Source organism: Octopus bimaculoides, chromosome 1, assembly GCF_001194135.2.
Source record: "Octopus bimaculoides isolate UCB-OBI-ISO-001 chromosome 1, ASM119413v2, whole genome shotgun sequence".
Lineage (NCBI taxonomy): Eukaryota > Metazoa > Mollusca > Cephalopoda > Octopoda > Octopodidae > Octopus > Octopus bimaculoides.
The window spans coordinates 57,578,186-57,594,682 of NC_068981.1; the positions used below are offsets into that span (position 1 = coordinate 57,578,186).

General features: G+C 34.8%; 1 protein-coding gene across 2 annotated transcripts in view; it reads right to left on the bottom strand.

The window, feature by feature from the left end:
- LOC106869154 (leucine-rich repeat serine/threonine-protein kinase 2) overlaps nt 1–16,497 on the bottom strand; it is a 132,225-nt gene that overhangs the window by 90,575 nt on the left and 25,153 nt on the right. For both annotated transcript variants that reach the window (XM_014914759.2, XM_014914760.2), the window contains exons 2-7: nt 12,485–12,730; nt 11,310–11,401; nt 6,331–6,407; nt 5,127–5,215; nt 4,110–4,235; nt 1,908–2,036 (exon numbers count right to left, since the gene is read on the bottom strand). In XM_014914759.2, coding sequence (XP_014770245.1) covers nt 1,908–2,036; nt 4,110–4,235; nt 5,127–5,215; nt 6,331–6,407; nt 11,310–11,401; nt 12,485–12,713 — 742 coding nt within the window. In that variant the 5' untranslated portion in view covers nt 12,714–12,730. The remainder of the gene's footprint in view (nt 1–1,907; nt 2,037–4,109; nt 4,236–5,126; nt 5,216–6,330; nt 6,408–11,309; nt 11,402–12,484; nt 12,731–16,497) is intronic.

Below are 16,497 nucleotides of genomic sequence, written 5' to 3' on the forward strand. Positions count from 1 at the left end.
GTGTGTAACGAAGTTTAATTTGGTAATGATTGAAGTTTAGTGTGTGACGGTAATATGGTAAACAATACGATGGATTTGGTACACAGTAGGATGGATGTAATCTGTTTGTAAAGATTGGTTCTTCGTTGATTGCCATTATGTAAAGATGAAAGAACAGTGATTGAAGTTGTGAGGAAAATATTTATTTAACCGTTACATTATACAATACCTTGCCTCAACAAGCAGGTGATGAAATCGTAAAGCATGCGAAGTAAAGATAGATGGAGATTTTCCTTGTATAGTTTGTGTTTTTTATGTTCTTGTCATTGTGTAGTAGTAATTACTGATAGAAATAGAGTGATGTTGTAAGAGACAATAAAGTGAGCTAGTAAGAGTGAGAGAATGTAGGAAGTTGTCTCATATTGTCGCTGACTGTAAACTTTCTTTCTCTTTCCCTCTGACCATTTGTCTGCCTGCTTGTGGCTATGATTCTAGTGGTCGGTTCACTAACTGATGTTAGTTATCTCACAACTCATGAGTTGTCACTGAGTTGTCACCAAGTGACTAACTGATTTTTACTTGGGGTTCTTGCTTTTATAACTATCCAGGATAGACATATCGTTGAGAACAATGGATTTAGTTGGTGGTACTGTGATATCTTAATTCTAGCTTTTGGTGAAATAGAAGAGGTCAGAAAGGTCAAGTGGTGAAGACATTATTTCGGCTTAGCTAAGGCATATGGAAAATGTAAAACTGCTGTCACAGAAAATCTATTGTTCCACTGTGAGAAGAGTTCTGTTGAAGTTATCATCATCATCATCATCATCGTTTAACGTCTGCATTCTATGCTAGCATGGGTTGGACGATTTGACTGAGGACTGGCGAACTAGATGGCTATGCCAAGCTCCAATCTGATTTGGCAGAGTTTCTACAGCTGGATGCTCTTCCTAACGCCAACCACTCCGAGAGTGTAATGGGTGCTTTTACGTGCCACCGGCAAGCAGGCCAGTCAGGAGGGTACTGGCAACGGCCATGCTCAAAATGGTGTATTTTATGTGCTACCTGCACAGGAGCCAGTCCAGCAGCACTGGCAACGACCTCGCTCAAATGTCTTTTCACATGCCACTAGCACAAATGCCAGGAAGGTAACACTGGTAACGATTATGCTCAAATGGTGCTATTTACGTGCCACTGGCATGGAAGCCAGACAGCTACGCTGGCAACGATCATGCTCAGACGGTGCTCTTAGTGCTCCACTGGTACAGGTGCCATCATGATTTTGCTTTCACTTGCCCCAACAGGTCTTTGCAAGCCGAGTTCAGTGTCCAATGAAGGAGACGTTGGCATGGGTGCTAGTCGTCGAATTTAGTTCAATTTCGATTTCACTTGCCTCAACAGGTCTTTGCAAGTGGAGCTTAGTGTCCAATGAAGGAAAGGTACACATAAGTGGGCTGGTTACACCCCTGGCAGAGGCCATGGATTATGGTCTCACTTGGCTTGCCGGGTCTTCTCATGCACAGCATATTTCCCTTGGATGATGAAATATCTCACACTCTTTAGCATTTAAACTGGTCATTTCTGGCCAAAATATTTTACCTGTATTATGTTCAAATTAGCCTACAATATCATTCTAAAAATTAACATCAAAATCTTATATCTACAAAATAATGCATGATTAATTCAAAATAAGGTGAGTAAGCATAGGATAATGTGAATGCTAAAGGGTTAAGTCTTCAGGAGGCAACTGATTTCTTCAGTACTCTTGAGTTTTGTATCTGGTCTCAACATAGCATCACAACACACACACACACACACACACACACACACACACACACACACACGCACACACATACAGAAAGGTGGTGATACTGACGATAACAACTGAAAGGAGTAAATAAACAACTATTCAAATATGTCAATATTTTTACCTGAACTGCAGGATATGATGCTATAGATGGGAAGAACAGCTTCAAAAATGTCTTGCTTTAAAAGGTTTTGGAAACACAACGCATCAAATATGTGTAGATTTGACACAAAAAAATCTAAAGGAAGAACTTCTACATAAGAAAGAAAAAAAAAGAGAGGAAAAAGAATGAAGAATTAATCTGTAATGATTTATTAGTTAAGTAAAACATTAGCTGTAATTGTTTAGTCTCAGGAAGGGGGTATGCATTCATTAAACAAACCTATGTTATGGTTACAGATGTTCCAGTCATGTCCATCTCTTCTTATTCAGGTATATTGTATTTGGCTCTACCTTTTTGTGGTTCATATCCTGCCACTGCATGTGGATACAAATCTAATAGAGAGAACCTCTATGTGGTTCTCTCAACCAGCTAGAAAGAGCAGCCATCTCCTTTAAATCCTCACATTATTGAAAAACATGCATTCAATAATGTAGCTCTGGATTCCTTGCATTTAAGAAAAAGACACTGGATAATCATAGCTGGAATGCTTTCAATGATAGATCACCAAATCAGAACTGACCCGGCGCTAAACTATTAATCTACATTTTATTTAATCACTAAATAACATTTGTTTTAATGTTTCAGACTTTTATCAAATACATTATCAGTCAAGTGTTCTGTCTAATCATAATGCCTCCACCACAAACACATTGCTAATTTATAGTAATCTCTATAACACTAAACAAATTAATTATCACTGTATATGTCAAGTAGTAGTAGTAGTAGTAGTAGTAGTAAAAGCAGCAGCAGCAGCACCAGCAGCACCAGTAGTAGTAGTAGTAGTAGTAGTAGTAGTAGTAGTAGTAGTAACAGCTGGTGTTGTTGGTATTGTTGTTATCTTTGTTGTTGGCATTGGCAGTAGCAGCAGCAGCAGGACGATTTATTAAATAGTGTTTAATTTCTCCAAAATACTGAACTGTAGTTTATACAATATATTTTGATTTTTGTTAGTTTTATTAATCTTAATTATCTAGTGGGAGAACAGAAACTATTGTGATAAGTATGTGCTGAAAAACTTGAAACTTCAGTTCAGTGAAAAGACTAAAAACTTTAAGGTCTGAGTTTTAGATAAATTAAAGGTAAATTCACATCATCATAGCTCATCTTTTCAAATTGCAAATACTAATATATTACCAACCACGGTTCTGCCAAATTGCAAAAGTTTATTTTTCTAATTTGTTCTAATAGATGCCAACTGCAGATATGAAAATCTAAATGCTTATTTTTGATTGAAAAGACCTCGAAATATGTTTTAGCTTCTGATATTTTGGCTATAAACTCTAATTAAACATTTCACCATACAGCATATGACATCATCTTTGTATATATGTAAGCATACTTAATCATGCTTTGAAGATCGTTTTGGGTCTTCCAAATCTCCTAAGATCCTTTTAAGACTCATTATACCTGAGTCTGTACCCTCTGAGTGAAAAAGAGACATTTTTCAAACCCTGTAAAATTAGATATCCTTGAACTGCTATGATCCCTGATGCAATTAAAGCACTGTATTATAGGTCCACTATCCAAGTTTCAGACCAGTAATGTTGCAATGTACCCTTAGGTAAAACACACAACTACCTCAGAGAATCTAACTGAAAACAGGAATCACATTACATTGTGAGTTTGTTCACAAGAACAAACTCCAACAATTCATGCAGCAAGTGTACACTAAACGTTATAGTTCAGCTATCATTCAAACTACAGTTATTTTGTTATGTGAGAATTTTAGTTTTCTGCTGTCAGCCTCTTTATAAAGATCTATGACCTGTTTAAGCAGAGCTAATCAGGCTCTTAACCAACATATTTGTACAGAAATCTCCAGAAATAATTTTAAATTATTGGTTTTCTTTCTGGCTAATGGGTAACACATGTAAATGCTGACTCAATTACAAAATGTCTTTTCTAAAATATTACAAGGATGCTTTAGATCATATTCTAATATATTTATCAAACCTACTCTTGAACTTATTTCTTGCTTTCAACTAACATAACTCTCTTGATAAATAAATTAATTCCAAATTGTATGGATACTGCTGGCTGCCTTAAAAGTTTGCAGCAACATCTTTTTGTAAATAAACAAGCAAAATCTATAATTTATTTTAATGTGTAGAAACACCACTAAAATTCAATGAGAATAATACATTCAATGAGAATTATATATACCTGATTGAAATAATTGATTCAAAGTTTGAAGAGCAGCAGTTTGGACATCTACAGATTCCTTGAAGCCAGCTAGTAAAACCAGAGACAGTTCAGCCACTTCCTTTTGATCCACATTCACAAGTATTGCTGCATCAAATTCAGTTTCAGAAGAAAAATAGGAAAAATATTCAAATTACTTTTAATAACATACATATGATATAATAATTTTTCTTCCATACAGTACATAGAATACAGGACACATTATCCTTAAAATGATTACTCACATATATACATACGTATACACACATACACATATATCCCTTCTCCTCTTCCCCCACCCCCTCTAGACCCCACCATGATCTCTCATACTTCTCTTTCTTTCAATGATTAAGGATTCATCTCTACCCTAGTCTACGGCTCCCTTCTTGTCCCCTTTCCCTCACACCTTGTTTATACCCATCCTATGTACTGTTGGATAGCTCTGGTCCCTATCCACTCTCAACCCATCATCTTCCAACTGTTCTTCTGGAAAAATCAGCTTCAAATAGGGATTTATCTCATCTTCTTAGCTTTAAAATTTTATATATCAGCAAATTATGATTCTAACCAATAGCATTGACTTGATAAAACATATCCTGAATATGACAGGAACAACCCTCATTGGTTTAAAAATTCATATATCTTCTGACATGAAAATAACTGCTCCTCAACCATACTTGCTAACAATGAAATATCTCTGTGTACAGACATGGTATAAACAAAGGACACAAACACCAGGAAAATATTTGAAGGCAAATGAACCACAATATATAACATTCACAGAAAAGTACAAGAGTTATGAGCCGGGGATTAAAGAGAATGAATTATTTACACTGATAAAGAGTTTTGAACCTTGACCTGAACATTTTTAAGATTAAGAGATAATGTTATGACACATTTAATATAAAAGTAGCAAGACTCAAGAAGTTTTCTTCTTTTATACTACATAATATGAGGATATGGGGGCTGCAAGTAAGAATTTAGGGAAATTCTACTCACATTTATTTACAAATAATTTCATAAGTTTCATGCCAGAAGCTTGAATTATTTCATCAGTTAAATGCTCTTGCATTGTATTCATTACCAACCTGTAGAGAAAAGAATTTGAGTTAGATAATAACAAGAGCATTCAGAGAGTGCAAACCTCTGCCAAGGCATCACCAACGTCCTCTCAACGATTAGCTAGAGATGATTTTTAAAATGAGAATATCTGAAATAAACTCTACTGCTCTCACAAATGAGAATACTAAAAATGAACCTGACCACTCTCAAAAATTAAGTATAAAAAAAAACAGGAAAAATAATCCAAAATCCTTGTCTGGTGCCGAATCAATCCCAAAATCTAATCAGTTTGTGCTAGTCATGGGGCCAAACATCCCTGAAAGTTTCATCTGAATCCATCCAGTGGTTCTTGAGATATTTTGTTCATGGACAAACAAACAAACAAACATGACTGAAAATAATACCTCCGCCTTCACTAAGGCAGAGGTAATAATAATAATCCTTTCTACTATAAGCACAAGGCCTTAAATTTGGCAGGAGGGAGCTAGTAGATTACATTGACCCCAGTGCTCAACTGGTACTTATTTTATCAACCCCGAAAGGATGAAAGGCAAAGTCGACCTCAGCGGAATTTGAGCTCAGATCATAAAGACAGACAAAATACCACTAAGCATTTTGCCCAGCATGCTAATGATTTTGCCAGCTTGCCTCCGATTATAATAATGGTTTCAAATTTTGCACAAAGCCAACAATTTCAGAGGTGGGGATGAAACAATTACATCAACCACAATATTTAACTAGTATTTATTTTATTGACCCTGAAAGGGTCAATAAAATAAATTCAGCAGAAATGCTGCTAAGCATTTTTTTAGGTGTTTTAACAATTCTGCCAACTTACTAGCTTAACAATGCTAATAATAAAAACAATATTATTATTTTATTATGTCTGGGGAGAGTCATTCTGTTTTAATGCCTCATTAATTAACACACTCTCTGGTTCGATTTCTGCTCATTTGCTTATTTATTTTTCCTAAAATTTTCATTGCTTCTTGCAATATTATTATTATTATTATTATCTATATATTAATACATTAAGGCTGAACACATGACACTGTAATTATAATAATTTCTATATCTAATTTTTAAAATATCTTTAAATTATGAAAGAAAAAGAAGATAAATAAATTTAAAAAATTATTACTTGGGTAATGATTGGTAATCAATTTCAACTTTAGATACATTCCACCAAAGACATCTTTCCAGAATCAGAAAATTCATCTGAAAATAAAGTAAAAAGTTACTTAAGAGTGAGTTAATTCATTGAAATTCCACAATTCAAAGCACTTAAAGAAATATTTGAAAGTGGTAAAAGTAGGATAGGCCCATCAATGTACTGCTGGGCATATCTCTGTTTATGCTTGAAAATCTATGTGGGTAATACTGGCTCATTAATATTCGTGTATTAAGACTTATTTTTCAATTTTTCCAGCTAAGTGGACTGCAGCAACATGAAGTAAAATGTCTTTTTATTTCATTTTATTTCATACAAGGAGACAAGGCACTTGGACTAGGAATCGAATTCATAACCTTAGGATCAAGAGCAGGGTTGCTTAACGACTAGGCCAAGCACATTCTTGAAGAAATATTAATGTGGCTGTGTGGTAAGAAGGTGCAGGCATGGCTGTGTAGTAAGAAGCTTGCTTCCCAACCACATGGTTCCAGGTTCAGTCCCATCATGTGGCACCTTAGGCAAGTGTCTTCTACTATAGTCTCGCGCTGACCAAAGCTTTGTCAGTGGATTTGGCAGAGAGAAACTGAAAGAAGCTTCATGTATATATGTATGTGTGATCTTGTGTCTGTCCCCCACCACTGCATGACAACCAGTGTTTGGGTGTTTACATCCCAATAACTTAAAAGGTTTGTTAAGAGACCAATAGAATAAGTATGCAGCTAAAAATATAAGACCAGGGGTCAATTAGTTCAACTAAAACCCTTCAAGGTGGTGCCCCAGCATGGCCACCATCAAATGATTGAGACAAGTAAAAGATAAAAGATTTGTGTACAATACTCTCATTAAACTAATTAATACATCAGGTTACATAACACGTGAAGAAAACAGTAACAAATTTAAATATGTCACGCGTAATACTAGCAGAACACGTGGGAAGAACTTAGAACCAAGAGAAAATAAATAATAATAGAAAAAAAAAAATGCCCCAAATAAATATAAATCCTACACACCTGCTAATTTATATTTATGCAATGGGTGTATACATTCTATTCATCTCTCTCTGACTCATTCATACATGCATGCACACACACTCTCTCTCTCTCTCTCTCACACACATACACATACTCACATAAAGAGTTAGATATGTATAAAGATATCTTTTATGTATTATGTTTTACTTGTTTCACTCATTAGACTGTGGAATCGCCTTGAAACATTTTAGTCAAATGAATCAACCCTAGTATTTATTATTTTTCTTATTTCTTTACTGCCCACAAGGAGCTACACACAGAGGGGACAAACAAGGACAGACAAAGGGATTAAGTCGATTATATCGACTCCAGTGCGTAACTGGTACTTATTTAATCGACCCCGGAAGGATGAAAGGCAAAGTCGACCTCGGCGGAATTTGAACTCAGAACGTAGCGGCAGACGAAATACTGCTAAGCATTTCGCTTGGCGTGCTAACGTTTCTGCCAGCTTGTCTCCTTTATTATTTTAGTATTTATTATTTTTCTGTAAAGCCCAGTACTTATTCAATTGATCTCTTTTGCTGAACCACTAAGTTACGGGGATGTAAACACGCCATCATCTGTTGTCAAGTAGTGGTGAGGCTCAAACACGGACACAAAGAAATGCACACAAACACACACACACAGACATACAGACACACACACTCAAACACACACATATCTACAATAGGTTTCTTTCAATTTCTGTTTACCAAATCCACTTACAAGGCTTAGGTTGGCCTGAGGCTACAGTAGAAGACACTTGCCCAAGGTACCATGCAGCGGGACTGAACCCAGAACCATGAGATTGGGAAGCAAGCTTCTTAAAACACAGCCATGCCTGCACCTATGTTTATGTATATATAGAGAGATATGTATGAATGCAGGCATGACTGTGTGGTCTAGTACCTTGTTCAATTCTACTGTATAGCATCTTGGGCAAGAGTATTCTACCATAATATCATAATTACAGATTAACAGTGGAATTTAGAAGACAGAAACTTCGTGGAAACCTATTGTATATTATGTGAGTGTATATGTGCATGAATGCGTGAACATATATGCATGTTTGTGTGCATTTATGTATGTATGCATGCATGCATATGTGCACATTTGGGTTTTTTTCTCTTCTTTAATTAGAGTTAATTTTGACCAGCTACATTTTTAGTAGGAATGTTGTGAAGAAAAGCATCTTGTTTTGTTTATTATCCTTACAAATTATTATTGTTCCAGATATCACAATCTCTTTCACTCTCCCCATACGTTTCCACTTCATTTCCTATACTTTCAGAAGAAGTACTGTCATCCAAAACTCAAAAACACTCTTTCTAAATACACTATAACAGCACAATAAAATGAGAAAACACAGTTTATTCAACCCAACTACAAACAACTAGAAACAACAAAATTAATAAAAGTAAATCAAGAGTTAAGGTAAAAGGCTTCCTCAAGGATTCAAAAGCCTAACTTCAAATCCCTGTGTACTGACACATTACACACTTTGATACTATGTGTTGATGTCAGCCTAGAATTGACCAATTAGAAATTTCACAATTCAAAGCATTTAAAGAAATATTTGAAAGTGGTAATAGTAGGATAGGCCCAACAGTGTACTGCTGGGCATATCTCTGTTTATGCTTGAAAGTTTATGGGGGTATCACTGGTTTATTAACATTCATGTATTAACTTGACATTGACCAGGTGCTCTATCAAGACTTCTTTATCAATTTTTCCAGCTAAGTGGACTGCAGCAGCATGAAGTAAAATATCTCTTTACTTCATACAAGGAGACAGGGCACTTAAGATCAAGAGCGGGCTTGCATAATAACTAGGCCATGCACTTTCTTAAAGAAATATTAACATGATTTTAAATAAAAAAAACAAAAATATTTTTGTGCATGCAGGGCTGTGTGGTAAGAAGCTTGCTTCATTTTCTTTCATCCATGTCTTTTTCTCATTTCTCGTTAATACACTTGTCCAGCCCTGGCTTCTTGTCATTCTATGTACAGCCCTTGTGGCTAATTTCAATGAAATAAAGAAGCTTGCTTCCCAACCATATGGATCTAGATTCAGTCTCATTGTGTGGCATCTTAGGCAAGTGTCTTCTACTATAATCTCAGGCTGACCAAAGCTTTGTCGGTGGATTTGGTAAATGAAACTGAAAGAAGCCTGTTGTATATATATATATTGTGTGTGTGTGTGTGTGTGTGTGTGTGTGTGTGTGTGTGTGTGTGTTCTGTCTGTCTATCTGTCCTGCACCACTCCATGACAACCAGTGTTTGGGTGTTTACATCCCCATAACTTAAAAGGTTGGTTAAAAGATACCAATAAAATAAGTATGCGGTTAAAAATATAAGACCAGGGGTCAATTAGTTCAACTAAAACCCTTCAAGGTGGTGCCCCAGAATGGCCACCGTCAAATGATTGAGACAAGTAAAAGACAAAAGATTTGTGTACAATACTCTCATTAAACTAATTAATACATCAGGTTACATACCACGTGAAGAAAATAGTAACAAATTTAAATATGTCACGCGTAATACTAGCAGAACACGTGGGAAGAACTTAAGACCAAGAGAAAATAAATAATAATAGAAAAAAAAAAATGCCCAAAATAAATATAAATCCTACACACCTGCTAAATTTATATTTATGTAATGGGTGTATACATTCTATTCATCTCTCTCTAACTCATGCATACATGCATGCACACTCACACAGACACAGACACATTCTCTCTCTCTCTCTCTCTCTCTTTCTCCCTCTCTCTCACATACACACACTAGAGAGAATTAGATATGTATAAAGATATCATTCGTGTATTATGTTTTACATGTGACAGTTATTAGAATGCAGCCAAATTGGTGCACCGCCTTAAAGAATTTTATTATTTTTCTGTAAAGCCCAGTGGTTATTCAATTGGTCTCTTTTGCCAAACCATTAAGTTACAGAGACATAAACACACCAACACCAGTTGTCAAATGGGAGTGAGGGAAAAACACAGACACAAAGAAACACACACACACACATACAATCAAATACACAAAGCTGCAGTAGGCTTCTTTTAGTTTCTGCTTACCAAATCTGCTTACAAGATGCTTACCCAAGGTGTCATGCAGTGAGACTGAACCTTGAACCATGAGGTTGGGAAGCAAACTTCTTACCACACGGCCATGCCTGCACCTATGTTTATGTATATATATATATAGAGAGATATGTATGAATGTAGGCATGACTGTGTGGTCTAGTAGCTTGTTCAATTCTACTGTATAGCATCTTGGGCAAGTGTTTTCTATCATAATTAAAGATTAATTCTGGAATTTAGAAGACAGAAACTTTATGGAAACCTATAGTATATCCATCCATCCATCCATCCATCCATCCATGCATGCATGCATGTATGTATGTATGTATGTATGTATGTATGTATGTATACACACACACACACACATACACACACACATTCAGTGTTTGCACATGAACATATGTGTGAGTCTATGCATGCAAACTCTTAATGATAACCCAGTAATTTATTAAGATATTTATAAGACATGATTTTTATCTAACTATAAAAGAGGCAAAGTGGCCAATTAAATAAGATATTAGATTATAAATGAGTATTTAGTTCAAGTCTATTATAGTGTTTTGTTTTGTTTCTAGTAGACCACATTATACTGCATTGCATCAGGAATGGTTACTAAATTAAAGGGAATTTTCTCTTTGAGCCACTTCAAACTAAGAGCCAAGTTCTGGTGACCTAAGGTATATTTAACTGGCACTCCAATGAACTGGAGCAACATGAAATAAAGTGACTTGCTCAAGAACATAACATGCAATCAGGAATCAAACTGATGACCTTACGATTATGAACTGAATACCCTAACCATGATCGTGAGCCACACACCTTCACAAGATATATTTACACTGGGTTCTAAATACCTGTTGTAGTTGATAATCTTTGATCCTTGATGTCATTAAAACACAAATGTTCTCAATCACACAGTTCTGCAGGTGCTGCTTTATTACCAGATCTGAAAGGTGTTAAAAAACATAGCAACAATTATATTTAAAGAGATTACATTGCAAAAACCATTTTTCGTCGAAATATCTTTTTATCTAAATTTTTCCATTTCATAAATTAAACAACTAAAACTTCATTAATTGATCATTTTCTATTTTATACTTTGGTCTGAAAGTAGAAGCTGTACCAAAATCCTTTGCTGGCCTTTCTAAAAGCAGAAAGACCAATGTGATTGATGTTCTTTTTAAACAATAGCAAAATGAAAAATGCAATAAAATATGGATAGGGAGGGATTTCTGAAGAGCTGACATTTAGGGGAGAAAAACATTTGAGCATGATAATTTTTGTAGGTGGAGAGGGAAATAGACAAAATACAGGCAAGCAGAGGAAAAGGGCCAATTGAATCAAGCAGATGGCAAAAGACTGATCAGCTCCCAGTAGAGAAGGCCACCATAATAGTAGTATTAAAGACAGTGTGAAGGGACATGTTATCGAATTAGAGGCTGGGGTGTGTTAAGTGACTTCAAGTCAGCCTTCTTTTGGAAGTGGTTAAAAGTGACCATATGTGTAGCAGCAGCACTGTCCCAATTAAGATAGCATTGATAAAATAGATTAGAATATTTAAATTGGATGGTAACACAAGAAAAGACAATCAGGATGCAACAAGAAAGAATAACAAGTGATCCCAAAAACACACACGCATGCGTGTGCACATATGCACGTGTGTGTGTGTGTGTGTGTGTGTGTGCATGCACATGCATGTATGTATGTCACCTTGATGTTTCCTGCTAACATTCATACTCAGTGCCTGAGATAAACATGGTAATATGATAATTTCATAGCTTGGCTAGCATGACATTGACACAGTTTGATAAAATCTGTTTAGTAGTGGTGCATTTATTGTAACAATAATGCAGTATTATCATAGGTTTACCATAACATACCCTGACATAAGAACATTGTTGACATTTGAGTGAAATGAAGCTAATAAAATTCAACATTAGAAGATACATAATTTAATACCTTCTTTCACAATGTATATAATTACTTCACTCATACTAATAAAGAGAAATTATGTAATTACATCACTTACCATTTGTCTTCAATTGCTCTTTGAATAAATTCAATAAAGCCTGTAAAATAATTTTAACAGAGAAATAGGGTTCATCTTGTTCCAACTGAGACAGACTCACAATTGCTGCTTGACATGTTTCCACAATGGTTTTCTCTGTACTATTTTTGTCCAACAAACAACTGCTGACATCACTGATGCTTACATGGCTAGGGAGGAAAATCTCCCTAGGCTCGCAGTGTACAATCATTCTAAGGCATTTAGTACCTGAAGGTGAAAAAACAAAACAAAAAGAAATCTTTATATTGTCACAAAGCCATGCATTTTGGGACAGGGCATAGTTAATTGAATCAACTCCTAGTATCATATTTTTACTTATAACATTGGCGCCAGACAGGTTAAAGGCAAAAATTACCTTGTAATGAATATACAAAGATATAACTAAATATTACAAGCATTTTTACCCAGCATTTTACTAATTCTGCCATCCATCCTTTTCTGAAGGTATGTTAGAAAAATTCTATAATTCCAGTCATAAGAGAAATCCCTTGCCTTTCTTTCTATCTTTTATTTTATTACTAAACTGAAGAGCAAAAGCCTTAACAATAGACTTTCAAAATTGCCTTTCCTTCATCATGAGACAAGTACTGCAATTGATGCTTAATTTTAGTTGTTGTAGGAAAAAACGAAATTTGAGAATGGAATTTTAGTATAAACCTCTAAAGAAAAGAGAGGATTACACAAAGCCATTTCTAAGTAAACCAAATTTGGGTGGCAGTGAATTCAAGTGAAGGACTGAATTTGAGTGGGAGACTGAATATTGGGTGGAAGACTGAATTTGTTGCTTGGTTGGACATCATCATCTGGTCTTTGAGTACCTTTACTGGAGCCCTCACCTCTGCAAGTATTCAAGTCAAGTCTCCAATTTGAGAATGTGCCTTCTTTCTCACAGTGAGTCTTAGAGTACATGCAAGAATCATGAGCACTTCATACCAAGCTAACAAAAAATGCAAGCTTTCTCTCATAAAGTAGTAGAAATTTCACTTTAATACTATAAATCCACTTTGACTAAAAGACAAAAAATGTTGACAAATGCAGGAAAGAATTGTAGGGAAAGAATTCTAGAGAGTTGACCACTAACTCCAAGGATTAGGAACCAGTACAGTGGTCAGTTGGATAGTTATTTCATTTGATACAAATATACTATGCACAACCTCTCCATACAGTTATTCTTTCCATTCCTCACTTTCTCTAATTCATATATTCTCAGTGCTATCTCCAACTGGTTTGAAACACTCTCTCCCCCTCCCCTCTCCCTCTCTCCCATCCCCCTCTCTCTCTCCCTCTCTTTCTCTCATTAAATACATGTATTTAATGAATATGTTTAATACAATTTAATGACAAGCTATACAATATATAAATTTCAGTGTAAACATAAAAGTTGTAAACTTCATGACTCAAACTGTTATATTAGATACACATTGGACTCAAAACTGTTACGTTGGGGACAGTACACCCTTTTTCATTGGTTGGTCACATATTTACAACAAAGAGCCATCACAACTCATTATAACATTGTGCACAAAATTAAATTAGATAGAAAAACATTAGTTGGCACCACTACAATATTATATAGAATTCCTTGGAAAATTACATTAACCATGGAACCTTTACCAATAACAAAATACAAACAAAAAATCAATGCACAAATACATTACATACAAAATAAATTATGAAATCAACCAGAACTTAACCACTGTGTAATTCTTAATATGTTGTTGATGATTTTATCAGTTAAAACAGTATTCTCAAGATCCTTTTATAACCAATTGCAATGGGTGAAAACAATACACCATTATTACCCTCACTTCAATGAGATTGTGATGGATTTAGAAACAGACTAATGGTTTTAGAAACAATTCAGTTTCAAAATAAACATAAAGGACTGATATGGAAATAAGAAAAAAATTTGATAAAAATGATCAATCTTGAACAGACATGTTTGAAAGAAAAGCTGTTCCTGCACTGAATATTAGTTAGGTACAGTATAGTTATGTAATACAATTAACTGTTAAATTACCCAATCACTAACCAAAGACCAACCAAACAAAAGAGTTTTCTCTCCCATCTAGGGCAACCTGTGTATGATCCATGATGGTCTAATTTCTATATTCATAATAACACCTATATCTAGAAACTTTTTCTACTGGACAACATAGAAATAAGGCCTCATGCAGATCAGCCTGTCTCTCAGCTTCAAGTGATTTGGCCTGCTGTTTCTTGTTCTTTGTTGCACATGTTTCTTTCCTGACAATGCTTTTGTTGAAGAATCAGCTGACTTACTATTGTTTAATGTTGTGAAAATTTTGACATCTATGAGATCAACTTAAAACAAGTTAGTGAATAAACACACTCCTCTTTTGTTGAGAAGCATCTACTGGTGAAAAGTAAAAGAGTGATCCCAGAAAGAGAGAAGAAAACAAATAAATCACATTTTTATGTAGGTGTATCTATTCTAAAAGCTTCCAGGAAAAAATTGATTGCAAACAAGAGGTGTAGATGTCTATCAGATTGTTTTGAATTGTTTGAAAGAGCAAGAAATAAGCACCAAAATTTTAGTTTTAATCACAACAGATTGAACACCAAGTATGGAAGGGATACATCAAAACGTCAATGTTTTTTTTTTTTCTTAGAGAGCACAAAGACTATGTGTGTGTATATATGTCACAGATAGCAGATGTGTACTTGTGTTGATTGACACACCATGACAGTCATTATATGTGTGTGTATTCTGTATGTGTGTAACTATGTTGACCTCCTGAAAAAATTGTATTTACTTGTTTTCATTAATAAATAGAGGTCCAAATGTCACAAAAATTTGTACTGCACTGCCAAAGTTAAGTATGAAAATAAGTATGCAAAAAAAAAAAAGATAAAATATACTATTTCTGAGATATTTTGAGTACACACAAACATCCCTAGAGTTTTAGTATTATTAAGATTTAATGCTTTGAATTCACTTCTAGATAAGTATAAAAACAAAAACATTAGGATTCAGTATTATACTGATTTTTGGATTAATGTATTTGTGCAAATTTATTTCAATAAATTTTATCAAAATATTACACAAAGTTATCTGACCAAAGTCTTCAATCTTGAATTAAAATAAAAGCCATGACTTATGAACAAGACGAAAACAGAATTTCAGATAATATTTCAAACAAAAAATCACATTTAGTAAGAAAACAATAAGCAAAATTCATACTTTCTTGCATACATTTTTTTGTTAATAGCAAATCATGCAACTCCAATATTATTATTTTCTTTTTTAGTTAAAATGGTTCTCTAGATTGAAAAGATCCTGACCCCTTCCCTAAAGTGGTATGTCATTACTTTCTGCAGGTCCAAGAGAATTTGAACTCAGTACTGCAAACCAGGTTTCTAGTACTACAGTACTATTATAATGGTGGTTACACTATTTTAGACTAGATTAACTCAGCTATCCAGCATCTTAAATATCAGACACAATGCAGCAGTGACAAGGTGCAAATTACTAATCTCTATGCTAACAGTCCAGTCATGTATGAACTCTGCCTTCAATATTTTTTTGTGGGAGTGGGAGAGTTAAGTAGAGTGAATGCTATTAGATATCTTGACCAGGTACAGCTTAGAACGTAGCTTCCCAAAGTGGGCGATGTCGCCCACTGGTGGGCGATTTCAATTTAAAGGTGGGTGATGGGCAAATTTCTAGAAAATAGTGGGCAATTTGAGATTTTGGTGGGTGATATGAACATTTTGTGGGTGACAATGAATTTTTAGAAATTAAGTCTGCATTTACTGATATCTAGGCATGCCTAGAATAAGGATGCACTTTTACCGATTTGACTACTTGCATGTATTAAAAAAGTGGACTTGTTTATCGATCATATATTTTTGTTGCAGTCATTGACATGGTTGTCATGCGTGCTAAAAATAGCAGCCAAATAGGCCAAGGCCTTAAATCACACTCCACTACAAATTTTTTTTTTTTTTTT